Source organism: Dendroctonus ponderosae, unplaced genomic scaffold (assembly GCF_020466585.1).
Source record: "Dendroctonus ponderosae isolate FM_Combo_2020 unplaced genomic scaffold, Dpon_F_20191213v2 Dpon_F_20191213_2, whole genome shotgun sequence".
In the NCBI taxonomy this organism is placed as follows: Eukaryota; Metazoa; Arthropoda; class Insecta; order Coleoptera; family Curculionidae; genus Dendroctonus; species Dendroctonus ponderosae.
The window spans coordinates 18,107,527-18,128,958 of record NW_026018165.1 but is presented as its reverse complement, the minus strand read 5'-3'; the positions used below and the strand labels follow the sequence as shown (position 1 = coordinate 18,128,958).

General features: G+C 38.5%; 6 protein-coding genes across 7 annotated transcripts in view; 4 read left to right on the top strand and 2 right to left on the bottom strand.

Annotated features, from left to right (window-relative positions):
* Positions 1 to 4,033, bottom strand: part of LOC109545261 (unconventional myosin ID) — a 16,912-nt gene extending 12,879 nt beyond the window's left edge. For both annotated transcript variants that reach the window (XM_019915840.2, XM_019915841.2), the window contains exon 1: positions 3,750 to 4,033. In XM_019915840.2, the coding sequence (XP_019771399.1) occupies positions 3,750 to 3,838 (89 nt within the window). In that variant the 5' untranslated portion in view covers positions 3,839 to 4,033. The remainder of the gene's footprint in view (positions 1 to 3,749) is intronic.
* A 996-nt stretch (positions 4,034 to 5,029) lies between these two features.
* Positions 5,030 to 9,532, top strand: LOC109545264 (ankyrin repeat and zinc finger domain-containing protein 1). Its single transcript, XM_048663522.1, has 11 exons — positions 5,030 to 5,133; positions 6,951 to 7,072; positions 7,126 to 7,329; positions 7,389 to 7,540; positions 7,593 to 7,862; positions 7,967 to 8,192; positions 8,251 to 8,386; positions 8,444 to 8,623; positions 8,684 to 9,071; positions 9,130 to 9,297; positions 9,361 to 9,532. Exons 1-11 carry the CDS (start codon positions 5,045 to 5,047, stop codon positions 9,529 to 9,531), a joined length of 2,106 nt encoding a protein of 701 aa, XP_048519479.1. The 5' UTR covers positions 5,030 to 5,044; the 3' UTR covers position 9,532.
* LOC109545269 (ADP-ribosylation factor-like protein 6-interacting protein 6) lies at positions 5,084 to 6,531 on the top strand. Its single transcript, XM_019915851.2, has 3 exons — positions 5,084 to 5,385; positions 5,725 to 5,947; positions 6,008 to 6,531. Exons 1-3 carry the CDS (start codon positions 5,220 to 5,222, stop codon positions 6,105 to 6,107), a joined length of 489 nt encoding a protein of 162 aa, XP_019771410.1. The 5' UTR covers positions 5,084 to 5,219; the 3' UTR covers positions 6,108 to 6,531.
* Positions 9,533 to 9,608: 76 nt separating the features above from the next.
* LOC109545262 (testis-expressed protein 2) lies at positions 9,609 to 15,781 on the bottom strand. The gene is made up of 18 exons (XM_048663521.1): positions 15,658 to 15,781; positions 15,193 to 15,345; positions 14,362 to 14,495; positions 14,049 to 14,235; positions 13,683 to 13,788; positions 13,411 to 13,621; positions 13,167 to 13,354; positions 12,887 to 13,115; positions 12,593 to 12,831; positions 12,365 to 12,542; positions 12,223 to 12,309; positions 12,062 to 12,166; positions 11,814 to 12,002; positions 11,630 to 11,753; positions 11,287 to 11,571; positions 11,000 to 11,236; positions 10,716 to 10,933; positions 9,609 to 10,657 (listed from the first exon to the last, which is right to left on the bottom strand). The coding sequence occupies exons 1-18, from the start codon at positions 15,701 to 15,703 to the stop codon at positions 10,589 to 10,591; spliced, it is 2,985 nt and encodes a 994-aa protein (XP_048519478.1). The 5' UTR covers positions 15,704 to 15,781; the 3' UTR covers positions 9,609 to 10,588.
* A 962-nt stretch (positions 15,782 to 16,743) lies between these two features.
* Positions 16,744 to 19,156, top strand: LOC109545268 (ER lumen protein-retaining receptor). The gene is made up of 4 exons (XM_019915850.2): positions 16,744 to 16,926; positions 17,262 to 17,521; positions 17,579 to 17,831; positions 18,209 to 19,156. Exons 1-4 carry the CDS (start codon positions 16,836 to 16,838, stop codon positions 18,241 to 18,243), a joined length of 639 nt encoding a protein of 212 aa, XP_019771409.1. The 5' UTR covers positions 16,744 to 16,835; the 3' UTR covers positions 18,244 to 19,156.
* Positions 19,157 to 20,719: 1,563 nt separating this feature from the next.
* LOC109545384 (protein charybde) overlaps positions 20,720 to 21,432 on the top strand; it is a 12,366-nt gene continuing 11,653 nt past the window's right edge. Inside the window, exon 1 of the mRNA XM_019916048.2 lies at positions 20,720 to 21,131. Within this exon, the coding sequence (XP_019771607.1) occupies positions 20,945 to 21,131 (187 nt within the window). The 5' untranslated portion in view covers positions 20,720 to 20,944. The remainder of the gene's footprint in view (positions 21,132 to 21,432) is intronic.

Below are 21,432 nucleotides of genomic sequence, written 5' to 3'. Positions count from 1 at the left end.
GTACAAATGAGCGTTCTTGCTCATTTTGCCTCCGAGAAATGATCAAAAACGGGACGGAAAACATGAAATTTTGGCATAATCTTGCACCTAAGTGTCTGATATTCAAATTTCGCTTTCTGTGTCAAAACTACTCGAATTTCCTCACTCATGTTGTTACGACTGAATCGACTTTTCAATTATCTATCCAACGATGCCAAAACGAATTCTCTAGCTCGAATGGTTCTTGAGAAACTTCGAAAAAAGCAGCGTCGAGTTCAAGTGGATTTTGCAACTCAAAACAAAACCACGCAAATCTAAAACTTCTTGAATTCAAGCATTTTTTGAGAAAACTGCCAACATTTCCTTATCGATGGCTCACTTTCTAAAAAGGCCATTTAGTTCTCTCCGGAATGATGATCGCCCCTGGTCCAGCAACCATGAAATAATGATGGCAATAAACCACTAATCCTGACTATAAAACTGTGATAAAATCTAGATAAAATTTCATTCGCAATCAATTGATGATTGCATGGCAACATTGTTTACATGCCTGCGGTTGAAACAATGCGAAAACGATGCAGGATTCATTATCCCATATTTAATAGGATATCAAATAGTTGAAGATCGGAATGAGTCATCAACCATGTCAAGGCATACGGCAAAGGATGGCAATGCGAAATGATGTCATCAACAACTGCTAAGGAGCGGACGTTTTGTAGAATATCATACATTTAGCGACAATAATAGTCAACACTTGTTCAGTTCAGCACCATGGTTTAATAAAGAAAGAGAGCAAATCCTCTTTGTTTACTCATCTATTACTCATTGCAGCATTCAAAACATGCTAATTAATGAGTTGTGAGTAAAATGAAAAAAAGTGTTAATTAATCATCGTTGCGATGAAATTGATGGACTCAAAACGTAAAAAAAACATAAAACAAAACCCCTTCATTTCTATTAATCGATTGAATTGAATATAATTAAATTAGTAGAACAGTTAGTAATCATTTATTCTCTAATCAGTGAATCGAATCGCATTTGTCGCTTATTTAAAAATTAATCGAATCTGTCTAGCGAATTGACCCAGGTAGGAGGGCATTGGTTGACCATTGTTTCACAGTTCGATGCCTACCAAATGCAAAAAACCACTCATTCGTGAAAACTCTCAGCCAATGTTTATATTAGAAATTCCGGTCCACCTGACGATGTTTATTGTCCGTAATCGGATCGTGTTAGTTGATATATTAGTGGCTGAAACACATGTCCAATAATACGAACAACTGTGGTTCTTTATCCGTAGTTCTGTGAGTTGTTTTTATGTTTTTTTTAAGCAGTTTTGTACTTTTCTGATACACCTAAGATTGACAAAATTGGAACCGAAAACCATTCTAAACTATTTGATTTCGATAACTGAAGGTTTTACCAGCCAGGGAGAAAAAGCACGATTTTTCTGGCAAAATTCGTTTTATTGAAATGTTTCCTGAATTTGGATAGTCGCAACTTCAAACAACTTCGACACCGTAAGTTCTTATTTGGGCGATTTTGCGGCAGCGGCAATGACAACTTTGGCACAAAAAAATCTAGTTTCTCTCCAATTCGAGGGCGTACAAAATGTTTTTTCGTTATTTTAAAAAAAATGTTTAAGGTTGGAAATTGCTAAAGAAATCTTATTGGCAAAAGATAGTTTCGGGCAAGGGCTATTTAAAAAAAAACTTTTTCACCGAACGAAATTTCCAATAAAGTCTGTTTAGGGAAAAATAGATCTCGAGATGCTCTATCAAAGACTCTTTAATCATTATTTCGATATTCTCAACTATTTCTGAGAAATAAGTGAAAATGTTGGCAGCTCACGAATTAGAGCCTGAGAAGGAAAAGGCTGAAAAGTTCTCGAAACGCGCAATGGAAATAACTTTTCCTGTGTAAAAAATGTAATTTTTCTCCAAAACAACCAAATTTAAAGCGTTTGACTAAGAGCGTTTTTTTGTGCCGGAAACAATGGCATTTCGAAACCTCCTCACATGTTGCCATTTTGCTCAGTGGCGTAGAAGTTAGGGCCAAAATAATCAGGTTAAACCCCAAAATCCACGCCACTGACATCTCAAAATGTAAATTAACGCTCATGCAGTAGCCAGAACTACTGGGAAAACGCCTGCAAAGTTCAGTGGTGTACCGCAGAAAGTTTCGGAATTATAACCGAAAAACTAAAGAAAAACTCTACAAGACTTTTTATCGAGTCGTGTTTTCTATGAATAAATGTAATTTTTCTCCAAAACAACCAAATTTAAAGCGTTTGACTAAGAGCGCTTTTTTGTGCCGGAAACAAGCGAATTTCGAAACCTCCTCACAGGTTGCCATTTTGCGCAGTGGCGTAGAAATTAGGGAAAATAATCAGGTTAAACTCCAAAATCTACGCCACTGACATCTCAAAATGTAAATTAACCCTCATGCAGTAGCCAGAACTACTGGGAAAACGCCTGCAAAAGTTCAGTGGTGTACCGCAGAAAGTTTCGGAATTACAACCGGAAAACCAAAAAAAAAAACTCTTCAATGCTTTTTTTATCGAGTCGGGTTTTGATCAATAAATGTATTTTTTCGCCAAAACAACCACATTTACAGCTTCTGACTTAGAGCACTTTTTGTGCGGCAAACAATGGCCTTTCAACAGGAGAGAACGGACTCATTGCCAAATTTTCCAGTGGCGTCGAAATTAGAGGCAAAAAACCTCACTACTTCCCTGACACATTCATAAAAACGCTTTAACTATTGGAAAAATAACCAAAAATGCAGTTTAACATGACTGTTTAAAGCTGAAAGACCCGCTCCTAAATGTTTACATTGTTGCATTGCACAAACATCTTATTAGAGGTTAGGAACTCCCGATTAAATCTACTAGACGAAAGATTTTTTTTGCACTTTACACTTGCGCAGGCTGTTTTCGAGAGTGCTGCAGTGGCGTAGTCAGATTTTTTCTAAAGGTTTCCGGATTGTAAAAACTCTTGAAACAATAAATTCTGCATTGTTGAATCAGTGTTTTGATTGTTGATACAGCACTAGATGCTGCACCCCTGCTTAAATACCTACACTTAAGAAATTATTTTTTATCCACATCGTTCTATTTGTTTTTCTTATGAGTTGAGTGCTGTCAATACACGTCAATATATCAGGATCAACAGTGCTTCTAACACTTTTGACATGAAGTAGGCATTTGTTAATGTGTGCTTAATGATAACAGTCCCACCTACAACAACCAATCCCTTTAAACTAAAGCCGGTCTTGCCAAGACGTTTCTGATGACTATTTACAGGATTGTGTCTACTAATTTACAGTTTTATCGCATATAAAACCAATGAAAGCCCGTGGATAGATGATGTTTCAATCAAGTCAGTCAATCAATATTATTTATCTGCGATAACCTGCTGTTATCGTTATGTCGGAAAACGTAAGGGCGTAAGATTAATTGCAATTTAAGTACATAGATATCTAGACAAACCTGTCTGTGCTTCATAGATATTGTTCGATCGAATTGCGGTACCGTTGAGTACCTGCCCAATTAATATTCGCTTTGCATTCGATATGGTGCCACACATACTTAAACCTATTGTAAATGTCGTAGGTGGGCTTAAAATAGGGGGCTATTTGAGCAATTAAGTGCGCCCAAGAAAACAGTGATACTTCTTTTTATATTCGCTATATTGACACTAAAGACTATATCGTAATGGTACAAAAACAAGCGAAGGGTTTGGGCTTCCGTTTGTCACCTGCCAGCCTACCTGATTTTCAAATTTTCCATAAAATGATCCAAGTCGATCACGTCCATGAGGACGAAATCGCCAACACCAACCTCCGTTGTTGTTGCCATGATTCCTTTTGCGATTTTTCTCCCGGTTTAAGTAAAAAATCTGTTCATTCTCTTCTTGCGATTCACTCGAAAGAAAATTCGCGCCGATGACTCAAAAACTGAGTTTGCCGATGACCCAAGACGTCGAATCCAAAGAAAAATCACACTATCTTCCTCAGCGCAACACCAGCAAGCAACTGAGAAAACTGGTTAAACTTTTAACGAAAATTTACCAACAGGGAATTCGGGTTATCCGATGACTGGTCACCAGCATGGTTGCCAGCACTTGCGTTTCCTCAGACATTTTTTTATTGCCTTACCTTCGTTTTTTGCATTCGCGACTTTTTTTTATTAATATTCAATTAGCTGAATATCCAATTTTCAGTTTGCGTCTTTCGCAGATCCTTGCCATTGAATTAGGGAGCCTCATTCACCTAATTGAAACAAACAGGGAACTATTTGAGGATATTTCTTGAAGGGTGGCAATAGCGCAATTTCTACATGTGTGGGGTTCGGCTAAACTCGAGTTGCATCGTGGGTCTTGCAACTGGCTCAGACATCTGTCAGGGGCACATTAAACTCTGCTATAGTCTATGGCGTGTGAGGAGTTTACGACCCCATTTAATTTTTTTTGCGGGTCAGGAACTAAAAATATCCCTACATGAACGAAGATTAAAATTTTCAAGATTACACCTTTCTTGGAAAATAAACATCTTTTTGGACCAAAAAGCATTTTTCGCAAATGTTTGAGAAAGTTTTCTATCATCGCCCATTGATTCAGTTTATCTAGCGCGTCAATAGTGAGACGGTGGATTATTTGACTCTTTTGCGAATTCAACAAAATGCGGTGTTGCCACCTGTTTTTCAGTTGTTTTCCTTTCATTTAATTTTAAGTTAGTTTGTTTGCGTTAGCATGGTTAAAGCGATTTTCTAATGAAACTGAAAAAGTATACAAAAAGTAAAAATTTATAATCTAAACCGACTCAAATTGAATTATTCTACATGCTAGATAACACAGGAAACCGTTTTCTCTAACTTAAAACGTTTTGCGCAGTTTGACAACACCGCTGCAAATTTGGCCGAGATGATTTTCCTCGAACTTTGCGAGTGTTTTTTTTGGCTTTATTCATGGACTATAGAGCATTTTTTTCGTTGAAACTGCTTACACTTGTGCGATAATCGCTATCAGGAGCATTTGCTACGGAATATACTCTAGTATGATTACAGATGCTTCCTTGTCACGTACGTCTGAGATGGACAGTGAGCCATATTTACTTAAGCACGTCAGTGACGTCAACGATTAAACATCGCATAAGGTGAGTAGTATTGAGTTTACGCGTTTTATATAATTTTGCTCAAAAAAGCGTATACAACAACAAAAACAGCAAATCAATTGTTCGGTATGGATGACCATCTCGACATGGATTATCGCGGGTACAAACTAGCGACCCCAAATCGTCGGAATGCAGTGAAAGAAAAGCCTTTCCCCAGTGTCGAATTTTTAGCCTTTTTAGGGCTTCTCGTTTCTTTAGTGATGATTTTAGTGAAAACCTTCAGTTCCATTGAAAGTAAGTATGCAGTTTATCCACTACTGACTATCTAGCTTGCTAACAAAACTTTGAGGTTAGGCACAACTAGGTCAGAAACAGGATTTTCCCATATTACGTAAAAGTATATGGATTTTCCAAATAAAAAAAAATCTAGTTTAACTAGAAAAATGTTGAAAATTTCGAATGTAGCTAACCAGAGATTTGTTACAAAAAATACTAGATTGAAGCACAGCTGCTGAGGCAGGTCTGAAATCGACGTCTAGTCAGTGTTTTTAATGTATATTTTGGTCATTTTTTCACGCAATATAATAGAAACAATGGTAATCAACACAAATCCATTTTCCAATGTGTTTGCAGAAGTTCCCGACATCAAACTCAACCTGGAATTAATTCCATTGCACGTAATTGTTGAGAGTGGAGAAGCCGCTGTTTCAAAGTCCTGGGGCTTAATAGTGCAGTTTCGTAGACCTCTGCAGGCCATTGCTGCTGGCTTGCTGCTAACTTATTGCACTTGGATGTGCGTGTTTTTAGACTCGCAAGTCCCCGGCGTTTATCCTCCCAGTCCTTTATCGCCTCGCAGGTAATGACGAAGGTTTTACTCAAACCAGTTTCACATTTCCTTATTTTACGACGTTTTCAGGGGTTCATCGGGAATAAGCATGCATTCTGGATATGCTTTCACTCTGATTTTGGGCGTGCTTGCTGGCAGCTACATATATTATAAAGATCTGTTCGGGTGATGAAGATATGAGTGCGTTTAGAAACTTTCTACAAGTGTAAAGGAGTTTTTGTCGTGTTTTTTGGACACCACAGGGCAACTATATTTCCACCAAACCGACTAAAATGTATATTCACTTAGTTTAATGTCTGTTTGGTCTTTGTCTATTAAATAGGCAAATTCGCAGACTATGATAAATTGCAAAATTGGGTCTATAAGAAACTCCTTTCAATTTGTGATAGTCAATAGTTAATTTATTTATGTGTAAGATATTTACAGAGCCATTGTCAATTTTCTACTAATATTGTTTGTGAATGTTAGCTCAAAGTAAAATGTTTCACTTTTCTTAGAATTTTAGGTTCTCTCATTACTATTGCCTGATACGTGACAACATACATTTGTGTATTTTCATTATAAAAATTATTAAAGCAGGTTTATTGATGAAATTATTTTTTTTACTCTGTTTCCCATTTCCTATTTGTGAGCCTGGGTGAAATAATTATTGCATCGGAAATCCGCTTGTTCGAGCATTTTCCAAAAAACAATCGCCCCCCAAAAAACGGCGAAATTTCAAACAAATGGAGGTCATTTATTTGAATTTTCGCCGTTTTTTCTCGTTGGAAAAGTACTGACTGCTATTAGAAAAAAAGAATCCTGAAAAACAGCAACACAAAATTTTAAACTGGCCATCGTTCCAGCGTTTTCCCAAAAAATGCCACAGCCACATCTCATTTACAAACCTTTGATCACACATTTTGACTGTAATTGTTATCTTAAGTTGTGGTTATCTCGGTTTATAAAAACTGTAGATTAAATTGTGCAGCTTGATACTTATAAGCTGGAAGTAAACAGTATAATTTTTTAGTGTCCAATTGCTCCATATGGCGAACAAATCAGAAGTGATGAATCAAGTGATTTTCAGCGAGGAATTTAATGGAATTTTCAGCGAATCCGTTCATCCAGTGTTGTTGGAAGGAGGCACCGAAGGTATGTTGTAAGCAAAAGGCTTTCGAGTTTATCAAAGGATTTTATGCCGGTAGATTGCCATGCAGAGAAGATTGAAGAATGGGTTCCCGAAAGCAGCGAGCAGGTTCTTGCGTGTTCTTGCTGCCGCGTCACCTTTCCAAGTATGCAGCAGCAAAGGGAACACTACAAACTCGACTGGCATCGATATAACTTAAAACAATCCTTGCTTTCAAAAGTACCGATAGGAGAAGAAGAGTTTAACTCGAAAACTGAAAATGGTACGTATGGACTTGAGATACCTTAACTCTTAACATTAAGAGTATTTTGTCCATTCCAGACGAAGTATCAAGTATATCTGGCTCAGACTCAGAAGACGACGACCCAAACACTTTAGATACTTTCGCAACATCTCAAGGGAAGATTTTTCTGCAGAATGGCAGCGGACAAGTAATTTCCCTGTATAGGGGGGTGCTACTTGTGGACAAAAAGGTGAATGGCGCGCAAAAAAACAACGCAATTGTTCACAACGGGCATTTTCCAGGAGGAGATATCTACAGTAAATTTTTACCAACGCTACAAAGATAAGTGTGGGCTCAACAAGCAGTGGGCAATTATAATGTTGGGCGGGGGACACTTTGCAGCCGCAATTTTTAACGGACTCAGCCCGATACTGCACAAGACTTTCCATTGTTACACTGTGCGATCCGGGCAGGGTGGCACACAATCGGGAAAAGATGGAAAATCGGGCGGGTCTCACCCTAAAAGTGCTGGAGCCTCTTTGCGGAGATACAATGAGCAGGCGCTCAACGATGTAAGCCGTTTTACCTTTGATTTTAACTGCTGTTCAGCAAAAGAATCGTTTGATTGCGAGCGTCTCCCAGATTGTTTTCTGTACCATCAGCTTTTTGTTCTCAGCACGTTGGAAGTATCCTCACTGCCTGGTCAGAAGAACTAAAAAACAGCAGCCTCATATTTTACAGAGCGTCTGGCCCCTACAACCGGGGGGTTCTTTTTGGGGAAAAGTCCTCGATATTAAATCGAACGGACCCCCGATTACGAACAATCCCCTTTTCCACTGGAAGAGCGACTTTTTCCGAAGTGAAAAGAGTGCATTCGGAGCTTTGCTCTTCCACTGTCTACGGTAGGTGATCTGCCTCTATTCCAAAACACACTTTATGTGTTATGTGGTTTGTTTTTAGAGTCACTAAATGAGGCAGCGAGCAGATTTGCGAAGCAGAACTCACCGGAAAGGAATGCCAAGAAGAAAAAATCGAGCTGTATTAACAGAGCGAAGTCCCGGGAATTGGTTCAAAGGGCTCTGCCAGCTGAATTGAGGTAATTAGTTGCTTCCTAAACTTGCCGAATTTACTTACATTTTGATTAAACTTCCAGTCGCAGTTCTTCCGAAAGCAATGCATCCGAAGTCAACTTGGCCGAGCTGAAAATAGAGAATGAGGATGAATATGAACTGAATTGCGAAACGGTGAACATCTCCTTTGAGGATCTAGCAGAGTTCGGTGATAGTTTAACGCCACAGCAAAGAAAAAGAGGACCGAACAGGAAAAAACCTAGGTAAAAATCAGCAAACGGTGTTCACTCTTCTAAAAAATCTAATAAAGAAATGTTTTTCAGGAAAAGTAAAAACCAAAAACTTCGAGAGAAAGAAGAAGCTCGCAAGAAAACCCTTATAGACGCATTAATTAAAGGAAACCCGTTAATTTTGGAAGAACTATTTCAAGAACGGTTGAAGACCTTTGAACAAGGCACAAACGTGTCCAAAGCGGAACTCTCGCAAGAGGTTTTCAATGAAATTTTAGATGAAGATGGGAACAGCTTTCTTCATTTGGCAGCCATAAATGAGCATGAAGAACTACTATTGTATCTGTTGAACAATGAAGGAGACCCGTGCTTGAAGAACAAGAATCAGCAAACGCCTTACAGTTGCACTAGTAGTAAAGTTTCCAGGGACACGTTTCGAAAATTCGCCAAGGACAATCCTCAGAGACACAATTATAATAAGGTAACCATTATAAGTTATGCTTATTTTATTGGGCGAATGGCTGGATGTGCGTTTTAAGGCCCAAATTCCCGTTAACGCATTGACAGATGAAGAACTCGCAGAGAAAAGGCGTGCGCTAAGAAAAGTCAAAAAGGAGAAAGAAAAGGAAAAGAAGAAAGAAAATCACATCAAACATCAAGAGGAAGAACAGAAAAATCGGTTTTTGCATTTAACCGACAGGGAAAAAGTACGTTGAGCAGTTAATCGGCGCATTTTCTCAAGTATATTGTGTTTTTTTTTGTTATTTCAGAGAGCATTAGCAGCTGAAAGACGAATTTTGAATTCCCAAGGCAAAGTGGTAGCCCGCTGTTTTCTATGTGGAGCCGATATGGCCGGTAAGGTGCCTTTCGAATATTTGGAAAACAGATTTTGCTCAATCGACTGTTTGAAAGCTCATCGAATAAAAACGATCAGTTGTTAAATTTCTTGTTGTCCCAAATGCAGAATAATTGGTCAATAAGCAAGGAATGTAATGCTTTGAGCTGGTAAAACACAGAGTCAACTAACTGTTTTTATTCAACATTAATTCACATGTAAGGAAAATACCACTGTGACGAATAATACTTTTTTTGAACTAAAAAACACATCAATATGTAAACAAGTATGTCGTCCATCTAGCTTGGAAGAACGTTGAATTAACTGATCTGTATTTCACATTAAAATACGCACTTTATTTTAAAAATTCCAAAAATAAATCAGTTCATTTTTCAAAAATACGCCCTTGCTTTGAAACTGATCGTGCCAAATCACAATTTCGCTCTTTTTGCGTTCGGTGTACAAGTTGGGCCGTTTATCGTAGGCCATATTTTCTAAGGATATTCACAAACTAAAAAAGGATTGCGGAATGATCCAAGCCAAGTACCAAGCGTATACAATTAATAAACCCGAATCATTAGATTCTTTGTAAAATCGTCAAAAGCTGAACATTTTGTATCTTTCAAAATATTGAAGTTATAAAACACGAGAAGAACTTTCAAATACAATGTAACCTTTGGTCCATGTTATCAGAAAACGATGTTTTCTGAAAAGTAAAAACTAACTAATAACAAAACCACTACTAACCTAGCAAAAAAATCTATAAACCTACAAACAACAAAAATTTTCATAAATATAATAAAACCATACTTAAAATCAAACAAATTACGGATAGGAACGCTAAACAAAAACCCTGCAAACCATTGGTAAATATCACAATTGATAGTATCTTGGATAAGCATTTAAAATCGCGCATATGTGGAGGCTTTGTGAAGGTTCTTAAACCGTTTACTTGGTTGTAATATTTATATTCAAGACATGATTGATTTTGTGTATTTTTCAGTATCATAATATACCTAGTCATGTGGGTGCGTTTATAGAAATATTTTAACTTACTGGAAAACTTGTTCATTCATTTTCATATTTCAATGGCAATGAGCGCACTTCGTATATTTAGAGAATAAACAAGTTTCCAGCTCAATTAGACTTCGCTGGCAACATATTCACTCTGGTAATTTCGGAGTCATCACAGGTACGAGAAAATCTTCCATATTTGGAATCACCATCACTTTCTAAAAGAGAAGTTTACACTATTTTTTAGACACTTTTCACGTTGATAATTATACTTACTTCGAATTCTTGTACAATCTTTTTCTCTATCCAGCTCGTAACCATTGTGTTATTGAAGTTTCTTTCGCCCACAATGGGACAAGCGGTTAAAATCAGTTTAGGTGCTGGTCGGAACCCCACCCAAACCCTGTCGTTGGGTGGAGGTGGAATATTCAGAACCAAAGTACCTGAGAGAGCTTTCAATTCAACTGTTAGTCGCAGTTCGGTATTAGAAACACCTGTAATCAAATTAATTTTCGTTTAGACTCGAACATTTTTCAGTAGAAGTCAAATTATGGTCTTACCTTCCATCGCTTTTTTAATATATCGATTTTCAGCAGCCGCTTGAAAGATTTTGGATTCCGCGATTCTATCCACCATTTTTATGAATTTCTTCTTTTTTTCATAAACAAGAGCGCGTTCTCCGGTGCCTTCTCTATTTACTGGCAGCTCCTGAAGGCCTTCTTCATCTGTGCTGCTTTCAGCCGAATCGTCCACATCCGAGTGGTAGATCGCTAATTTTATCTCCAGCCCCAACTTATCTGTTTTTGAATCGGGGATAGATTGGTGTTTCAAAAAACCATTCTCTTACCATTAGCTTGAGGATTCTTGAGCTTCATCAAGTTTAACTTAGTTTGCAGGGTCAGCACGACCGATCCTTCATAAGACATGTCCAGATCCACCCACAAGCCGCGATTGTCTAAAATGGGGTTTTCGGATTTCAGTATCAGAGGCGGAGTTTTGCCTAAATTCAACTCAGTGATGAGGATTTCTTCGATGAAATAGGGCAACTTGATGGTCTGCAGCTTCTTCTGTATTCTGTTTTGGACTTTTTTGGTGAAACTCGCGTCACGGACGCAATCGAACAACACTCGACCTATTGGAGTAAAATCCATAGGATTTTTTTTGTTGAAGACTTGTTTGCAAAATATTACCTATGAGGGCATTAAACCACAGTTGAACATCCGATTTCGACTCATCTGGGTCTTCAATACTACTTTTCTCTGTGACTTCGCAATCTTTATCTCCTTTTCCTTGCTTTGACGATTTTCTTGAACCCTAAACAATGTATTAGGCACTAGTTGCAGTAGGGCCAAGACTGGTATCTATTTAATTCACCTTGTTAAATATGGACATGTACTTTAAATATTCCATTTCGGTTTTAACTGAGTCCGCATCGCCATAGCCTGCAGCTTCCCTAATGTTGCCTCCATCTTGGTGAGTAGCTGCGGCTAATCGCCGAAACCAGTCTTCTTTCTCGCGATCCGTTCGACCAAATATGTAAATCTTGGTTTCCGAGTGGGTGCCCTGGATTAGAACGAAGAAAAATTTACGTCTGTGTGCGTAAACATTAGAGAATTACTTGCATTTTGAGAGCATTCTGATGAGTCATCGGGACAAGAATACATCTCATCATCGTCTGGTTTCTCTTCTGGTTCTTGTAGCAGAAGGGAGTTATCTAGCGTTGTTTCCTGCAATAAATCCGGTGCTCAACATTTGAACTTCTCTCTGGGGTTTCTGAACTTACAGCTATTTCAGGAGACGGAGTGCTGGCTCGTGAGTCCGAATCTAAATCAATGTCCTGATCTTCGGCTAGTTTACTAAACCTTTGCGACTGAAAATAACAATAAAAATCCCTCGGAGATGACAAGCGACGTAAGAAAGCTCACCATATATGGATATTCTCGCTTTTTAAACGTGAACTTCTTCTTGGTCTTTGGCGATTTCACTTTCTCAGCTGGCTTTTCTTCCGCCTCGTCTTCGAAATCCATCTTCACGGTGGTTGGGTCGAAATTCATCTGCTCCTTGCTCAGCATGATGCAGATGGGATATTTTTTACTCCACAGCCTAAATCAATCCGCTTGAAAACTCGACCATGTTACTGAAGTGTGTTATACCTTATTTTAGCCAGCCCTTCAGGTAATAAGGTGATTTTCGCGTTCAGTAGATTATAGACTCTGTGATGAACGAAACTAGTTTTAATTTCGTGTTCGTTCCACATGGCTCGCTTGGGCACTTTGCTCTTCGAGTGGCTGATTCTCAACAGATTGCCTTGCAGTCTCAAAAATACGGACTGCGTGTGAGAAATATGATAACATAGAGGATCGTAGGCTTCTGGGTACTCATTTACCCATCCCTATAAATGAGCGGTTCGAATCACGACAATCAATTGTGGTCGCACCAGTACTGACCTCATACTTAGTTAAAGGCTGATACTCTTTCACAGCCGGGACTTCCATAATCCTATTTAGAACGCTATCATCAATTGCCTCTATGTTGAGAGGCCTGCTGTAGAGCTTCATATAAATGATGGCTAGTATAAGCGTTAGGGAAGCACCTAAGAGGAAGCCAGCCAGGTAGGGCAGGTAGGCGTGAAGAATGGCATATGCGACAATGTAAACTGATAGAAGAACATAATTCCTAGGAAGAAAATTATTTGTCTGTTGACCTTGCAGTTTTCGAGATACTTACAGAATATTCGCATCAGTAGAGGGCCTCCGTTTGGGAATTCGGACGTCGATGAATCCAGTCGGGGCAAACACAGTGGACATCTTCGTGTCTTCAGCGAAAAAACGTTTCCTAACTTCGTCTCCCGAAACCTGGGTGATATTTATCACATTGTCTTTGTCGACATCAATGTTGACGAACTTTTGGGCCACCTAGATAAGTGGTCAGAATTGCAGCTGATCTGATAGCTATTAATAATGTTACCTACTTTCTTAATGATATTCTCACTCTCAAGGCGCTTATCATTTTTCTCTGGAGAACTTCGCTTAAAATCCGTTTCTTCTAGCGCATCCACAGCACTCTCCACGTCCTCACTAACATCTTCTGGTAAGGCCTGTTCCACGTTCTCAGTGTTAATATTGTAGATTTTCGAAAGGCTATTGATGTTGACCGTGCCTTCTTTCGAGGTGTTTTTATCGCTAGAAAGCCAAGACATTTGCACTAGAACGGTAAAACTATAGAATAGAATAGGATGTTTACCTGTGATGTTTGAAAAATCTGAATTTCTGCCTCAAAGTGTCAGAGGAATGCGGTTTTTTCTCTTTGTCAACGGATGAGGTTTCGTCGTCTGATGACATTTCGACGCCTAAAAATAAAAAAACCAGCATACAAATTACATTTAAGTCTGTGGTTATTTAGGTGCTTAATTGATTTTTAAATTCACAGTTTGTTTTCCTTAAACAAACGCAGCATGAGTAACACTAGTTTCGACTGCTCCAGAAATTTCATTATAAAAAAATATTGAAAACTGGTAAATGTAAGTAAATAAAACTGAATCATTCCGATCAATTATATGATAAGCGCAAGCAAGCAAAGTGCAACATTGTTTTCGATTGTTTCTCCTACCTTCTGTAGTGGAAGCAAATCCGCAAGTTCTCGAAATGCTACTCTCCGACTGGTCTTCAGAGTCAGAAAAGCTTAAGTTCTCCTTGACTTTCGGCTGGTCGACTTTGCTTTTGTGTAACGGCGAGCCCTCTTCGTGCCTCGCCTTAATTTCCGTTATTTTCTCTTCTACACTTTTGGTGATTTTACCCTTAAAAATTGCTCACATGAATTTCACAATCAGCTTGAATCTCGTTCTGTTTGTATTTGGGAACCGTTAAGGCAGGTTAGTCGAACGAAATGGTGTTTCAAAATCGCCAAACAGCAAAAAAGTTACCTTAATGTCGGAGAAGAATCTCCATGGATCACTAGGCGGCGACGAGCTAAGAGTTTGATTAGTAGATACGTCTACGCTTGTCGATCTCTTGACTAGTTTTGGAAAGAGTTTTAAAGGACTTGAGTCTTGGTCATCTAAACGTGATCAATTCGAATCAGTGCAAAACGGCATTTTATGAGGCAGTTTAACAGATCTATGTCTGCTAAGATATTGTTTAAAACATGTTGGAAACCTTAAATGATAGCAGCGTAAAGCCCCTGTTAAGTCAAACAACTCTTCATAATATTAGTTAAATAAATACATACTAAATTGATTTCTAAATTTAGCCATTTGATACAACTGAACACTCGAAACAACAAAATCGTGATTTCAGATTACTGAAAGCTAAAGCGTTTACACGCCTGAAGATGAAGATAATCTAAAGCAAATACGATAATGCTTGTTGATTTTAAAGTGTGTTAAAAATGGTAAATGTGTGCGTACATTTGGAATTTTCAATTAAAAACAAATTACCGAAATGGATTTGATTTCTGTTTGCTCCTTGTTGTCACATAGTTATAAATTAACTTCAAATACAAGATACTAACGATTGTATCTCCTGATAAAACGCACATTGTAAATCCCACAGCAGTCAATTATATCAATTATCGCTAATCTTTCAAGTGCAACGTTCACAATGCATCGATGGAACGCTTTTTTAGGCCGTTACTCATTATAAGTATAATCAAAATTCTTCGATGGTTGGTTTCAAGCATGTTTAACAATAACTGCTCAACTAATGCCGTTTTTGCAGTTTTTTTGGGGGGATTTAGCCATAAATGCGACACTCACTAGAGCTGGTTACAGCCGGCAAATTGCCAAACTGACTGTTTTTCTCTTCGGAGATCGGTGTTTCGTCATCGCTGAATCGAAGTTCCTCGATTTGCTCGACGTTAGCGTGAAACTTTATGGAAATTGAGGGTACGGAGGTGGTAACTGGTTTACCTAAAATAGGGACAAGGAGGGCTCAAAATGCTCGTCTTACCTTTGAAACTTTCACAATGAACACTTTGTACTAACAATAACATGCGTGGTATTTAAGGTAAGGTAAGAGACTTTTAAACAACATTGGTTGGGTGAAACATTGCGCGTCATCGATTTTAAGATTTGACCACTTTTGGACCTCGAAAATTTGTGATTTATCCATGGATTGTTTCGCGATTAGAAGCCTACAAGCAGTACATACTAGCATAGCAAACTAGTGAGTTTTACGGGGAGGTCTAGGGTAGCAATTAAAGCACACAAATACCTGAATACCTTTTAGCATCCCCAGTGTAATTTTGCCTTCTTTTTTCAAGCTCATTGTCAAGCTCACAAAACGGATAAATTAGGGGCTTTTGTTAGTTGCTTATATTACTACATACACATAGAAGAAAGCCAGCTGAAATAATAAACTCTCGCATGATAGAGCAATAGTCCGTTTTATTTCACTAGGAGAATAATATGCGATATTGCCCTTTAAGTAGCAGTGTTTATATGATGATTTCGTTGGGAATACTCAAAAGGCAATATCGGTAAGTAAACAGTGAGTGAAAATTGACTGTGATATTTATCCATCGAAGGAGGCAGCACGTAAAAACTAAGCATAAAAAACTTGCCTTTCTTAGCAGTGTCCATCGTTCATAGTTGGGCAAAATACAGCTCAATTTTGAGGATTACACTTATCCAATGTTTCTTATCATACTAACACTAGTTACTTTTCTGTAAACTCACATACAATTTAACAAAGGATTTGAAATGTTATCATTTTCCTGCAAAACCGCAATCGATTGAATTATTTGAAAGTGATTGTCACAGATCGGAATCTGACATAAGAGGCCAGAAGAAGTTTGGTTATGTGGGCAAGCATGCGACCTAATGGTTGCCTACTTTACTATATTTATATTTTTGTAATCTTTAATTGAGAATAAGACCGAGAAGGATATAGAGTGGTTTTGTTGTGGCTCAATCTGCTCAAGCAAGTTTTTCCTGTTTCTCGATAAAGCGGTTTCGTATCTGAAAACATTATTTTTAACTAAACAGCTCAATGCTACACGAGATCTATTTTGGATGAAACAAAGCACAAGGCAAATAATAGTGCTTTTTTATTTGAAATTATTCTCTTCCACAGTTGCCAGTATGAGTAGAAAAGGGAGAGGCTGTTTGCTCTGCTTGCTTTAGCTGCCACGCTTTGCTTTAAAATCAGTTTAGTCATCGCAACAGTGCATCGTTAGAGCTCGATGGTTGGCATCTGATCAGCGACCATTGGTTTTGGTGCTGTCTTTTTCTCGTTAACGCTATATGACGGAGAAAGGTCTATCGGGTTCAGGTTTAAGAAAGAAACAGAATGCACGCAAATTTCAAGAGAAGCGTGCCACCTGGCGATATTTATCCGAATAAAGCCACGTCATTTCTGTTAGACTGAGATTGGGACGAAAGATCCAAAAACAATTAAAATGAATATTTTTAGGCTTTTAGGGGATTTATCCCATCTTCTAGCTATTATGATCCTGTTGCAAAAGATCTTTTACAGCAGATCGTGTGCAGGTAAGTCGCTATTTTCAGTTTTATTCATAGTGTTGGCCCGGTTTGTTCAACACTGTTCAGTGTATTTGAGTGCATTTTGGCCAAAAAACCTTTAAATTCAGTACTTTTCACCATCATTACTGGTTTTTTTCGTTCGTTATTACGCTTGATGCTATTTGCTCTTCATGTACAAGCCATTGATTTTGACATCCATTCCAAATGTGGTTTAATGCATTTAACAGGCAATGTTGTAACGAGTAAATATTTCTCTTCTACTGGTAGCAGGTCGTTCAACCCGACTTCAAACCCGAATCTTCGTTTCATGGCCAATTTTTAACTTAGTTTACGTCTTACAGGGATATCAGCAAAATCACAAGTTCTGTTTGCCATTGTCTACACTGCAAGATACTTGGACTTAGTGACCGTCTATGTTTCGCTCTACAACATCTCTATGAAAGTGGTGTTCCTTCTCAGTTCCTATGCCACTCTGTATTTAATCTACTTGAAGTTTAGAGCCACTTATGACCGGAATCATGATACATTCCGTATCGAGTTCCTGCTGCTGCCTGCCATAGTCTTGGCCCTTCTGATTAACCATCAATTCAGTGCGCTGGAGGTAAGTTGCCTATGCCTTGCTCAATGTTCACTTGTTAAGAATTCGTCTTAATTTTAGGTGTTATGGACGTTCAGTATCTACTTGGAGTCTGTGGCCATTCTTCCTCAACTCTTCATGGTCAGTAAAACTGGAGAAGCTGAGAGTATCACGTCTCATTACTTGTTCGCCTTGGGCTCATACAGAGGATTGTATATTCTGAACTGGTTTTACCGATACTGGACGGAAGGGCATTATGATTTGATCGCTATCGTTGCTGGAGTGGTGCAAACAGTATTGTACTGCGACTTTTTCTATCTATATGTTACCAAAGGTAAGCAACACATTATTTAAATCATAGTCTGGTTTACGTACAGGAAAAGGAACATTTGTTTGCGCAAAACCAGAGTGCGAGGTTTTACAAATGTTGAGCCAGCAGACATTTATTCTTAATGAGAGCTGAGCATGTAGAATATCTGAAGAACTGGCGATTTTAAATTTAAATCGACGACGGCCTAATAACTCTAAAACCGCGAGTTATTGAAGGTGGCGAATGATTTTGCCCTCTTCAACAAGGAAGCCCGTGAAAATGGTCTCAATTAGCGACTTTACCTACTCAAAAAGAAAAAACCAATTCTCTAAAATGTTAGCCTAAATTAAACTCTATTGCATGTTCATGGTGCCCATATTAATACGCGTATTTTGTTTCAGTATTAAAAGGCAAGAAACTGCAGTTACCAGCATAGCTTCCCCAGCGATCAATTTTCCTCCAATCAGCTTCACGTTTGTATTGCAAAGTATACTTTTAAGTACAATTTAATTTAAAGAAAATCTGTGAAAGCCAGTTGATTTTTGTTTCATTGAATTGCTTCTGGGCTCTATGCAGTCGATAGTTGTTTTTTTAAATTAAATCAGCCAGTGTTACTTAAAAATTGATTTCCATTGATTTTGAACCCGAATGGAACGGAGACTTGAGTGGTTGACTGGTGTAAAAACGGTGTTTTTTAAGTAAGATATTTTACTTGTTTATACAGAAGCTGGCAGTAATTAAATGTGTATTTCAATCATCAGTCGCCTTTGTCAGAAAATTGAGTGCAGGTTGTTAAGTATTTTTTATTTTCTAGATTTTTGTAAGATTTTAAGCCAAAAATAAAAACGTTATAGTTAGCCTGATATTGGTTGGTTGATTAGGCGTATAAATGTAAAAGAGCTTTTATCTACTTAATGTGTTTCAACGGTTTGCTCTAACAAGAACTGAGTGCGGCTCTCTGGAATTATTTCTAGAACGTTTTAATCTACGCTGGCTTTTTTCGATCTAATGACTAACGTAGGAATACTTAATGCAGTTCTAACTAGGCTATTTAATACATTGTATATTCTAGCGCTCGTTTGTTGGTAGTTTACTAAATTGTAACTGAAAATTACTCTTCTATACATAGGAACAGTTTATTTAAGTGAAATGGCAATGTTGTCGATAACGGAAGTTATTTGCTGGGCATTTTTGATAAGGTTCTTTCGTAATACATTTTTTCCAACATAAGAATGGGAATTCAAGTAAAAAAAAGGGTTTGGACACGATGGGCAATGTTTCAGTCCATGCACGATGGGTCGAACTGGGAGAAGTTTTCACAATAAAGTATGTACAAATCTTGTATTAAACAGTGTCGTTTGATTTACCCAACTTAGACAGTAATATGGATTGTGAACAAAAAAAATACATTTTTTTGACTTTGACCTCACCCTGTGATTATTATTATTGTATATACTTTCCTGACTGAAAATCCGAAGCAAATTGAAGCATCGGCTGATTTTTCAGAAAATTTCAAACTTGATGCTGCATAGAACAAATCGCTTGAAAATTACCAATTTTCCAAAAATGGGGTAGCCAAATGCATGCCAAGGCTTAAAGCAGCAACAACGCTACACATAAAAACTGATGATGGTGGAAAAATACACCGAAACGTATTTTGATTGATAAATTGAGACAATAAATGACTGAAACCCAGGAATTAATTTGATTATTATTATTTCCGACAATTACAGGCCACCCTTCGCTTGATGGCTAAAAAACAGCTGCTTGTTATGCATGCCCTTCGGTTTTTTCCTCCATCTGGTTAATTTTATCGCCTGCATATGCAAGGCTTTCGGTTTTTACCGGCATTAGCGCATTGCTGCGCTCAACCCTTATGTGGATTTTTATCCCTATAACGAAAAGTAGCCAGATAAATAGTAGGAATTTTTGAAAAATGATCACAAAATCTAATTCAAACTAAAAAAAATATAAATTAATATTGAGGAGGAAGAAAAATGTAAAATATTTAGTTACAAAACTGGATTAACGGCGTGTATCACATTCCAGATTTTCTTTGCTATCCCGATCGTCCTTCAGGATAGAAAAGGATAATATTGCACAATTAAGGCTAATCTGGCCGTTCGAGAGAACTAGAGGATTTCTATATATAGCCGAACACCTGAGCTGCGCCATACGTCCGCAATTGCCCCCTGTACCTACTGGTTTTGTTGTTCTTTGTGTTCGCAAGGGAATTCCCCGGTTTTCCGCGAAAAGTACGCGCAAAACCTAAAAACAACCCCCATTCCAACAAAGTACTGACCCTCCCATTAGGATTGCATGGTTTTTTTCCGCGGAAAAACCCTTTAATGGGGCGAAAAATCGCAAATACTCGAAAAGCAACCAAACCGGTGTTAGAGAGCGATGGAGCGATACAGGGCCAGTCGGTAATTAATTCGCGGCGATCGTTACAGCTGATTCTGACACACGGCTGTTGCCAGGCCATGAGTTCACAAGCAGAATCCCAGCGTGCTATTGGCTGCAAGAAAGGGACGGTACAGTGGACCGAATTCTCAGAAACGCAACATTTTCAATTTTGTATCACGTTGTAGCAAATGTGAGCATGAAGAAGTTTCATACGGCAATGTTAGTTCAGCAAATATAGCTAAAATCATGATTAATCGATTGTAGTAAAAACAAAGTTTGCTAAGTAAACAAATCGCCATTAAAGGCTATAAATTTGCTCTACCTTCATGTAAAAAACCAAACTTTTAACAGTAGTAGACTGAAAATTTGCGAGATTTCACAGCGCGTCCCTGAAACGTTCTTAATGGAATTCGTGCCGAAATGGAAAAAATTAGGACTGAGAATGCTGTCTGCATTAGAAAGTTTTTTAATTCGAATGATTTTGTCCAGCCGCTTGCACATGAGTGGGCCGCAGTAGTTTGACGGGTCCTGCCGGTCGATCAGCTGATATTCCGGCAGCCAGAGTTCTTTGTTGGCCGGCTTTGAAGCAACATCGTCGCCTCGGGCAGCTCCGGAACCGTTCCGTACGAGAAAAAAATGCGAAGAGGGCTATGAAAATCCAGCAATTGAATGAAAATCTTAACTGCACATTTTGACAGCCGCTTTTTGAACGAGAAAAATTGCCAATCGTCATGTTCCGGAGCAGTTTTCAGGAGGAACGGGTCGCTAAAGACGCCTCCAAACTGCAGGCAGTCTTCACTAAACTGTCCGGGGTTCTGCCCCGGGCCGAGGACTTTCAGGGCAACAACATCCCGAAAATTATGTCCTCTGATATCATCGAGTCCGTGCTGGCTGACACTCCCGTACCTGTTCCGACAAGTAAGTTCCACCTCATTTATGTAGCCGCACCACCCTGTACACGCAATACGCACGTAGTACAGGGTGGCTTAGAAAACACGCAAAACCGAAACAGTTGCAGGTTTTTGGCTGGCTTAAACAGTTTCGGGTTTTGCAGTTTTTTCGGCCTGGGAAATTCCTTTTCATAGTTTAACCATCGTCGTTTTGTGCCAGGGTGGCGCAAGATTATTGCAAAATTTCATGTTTTCCGTCCCGTTTTGCATGTTTCTCGGAAGCAAAATGCAGCAAGAACGCGCATTTTTACATCATTCCAGAGATAACT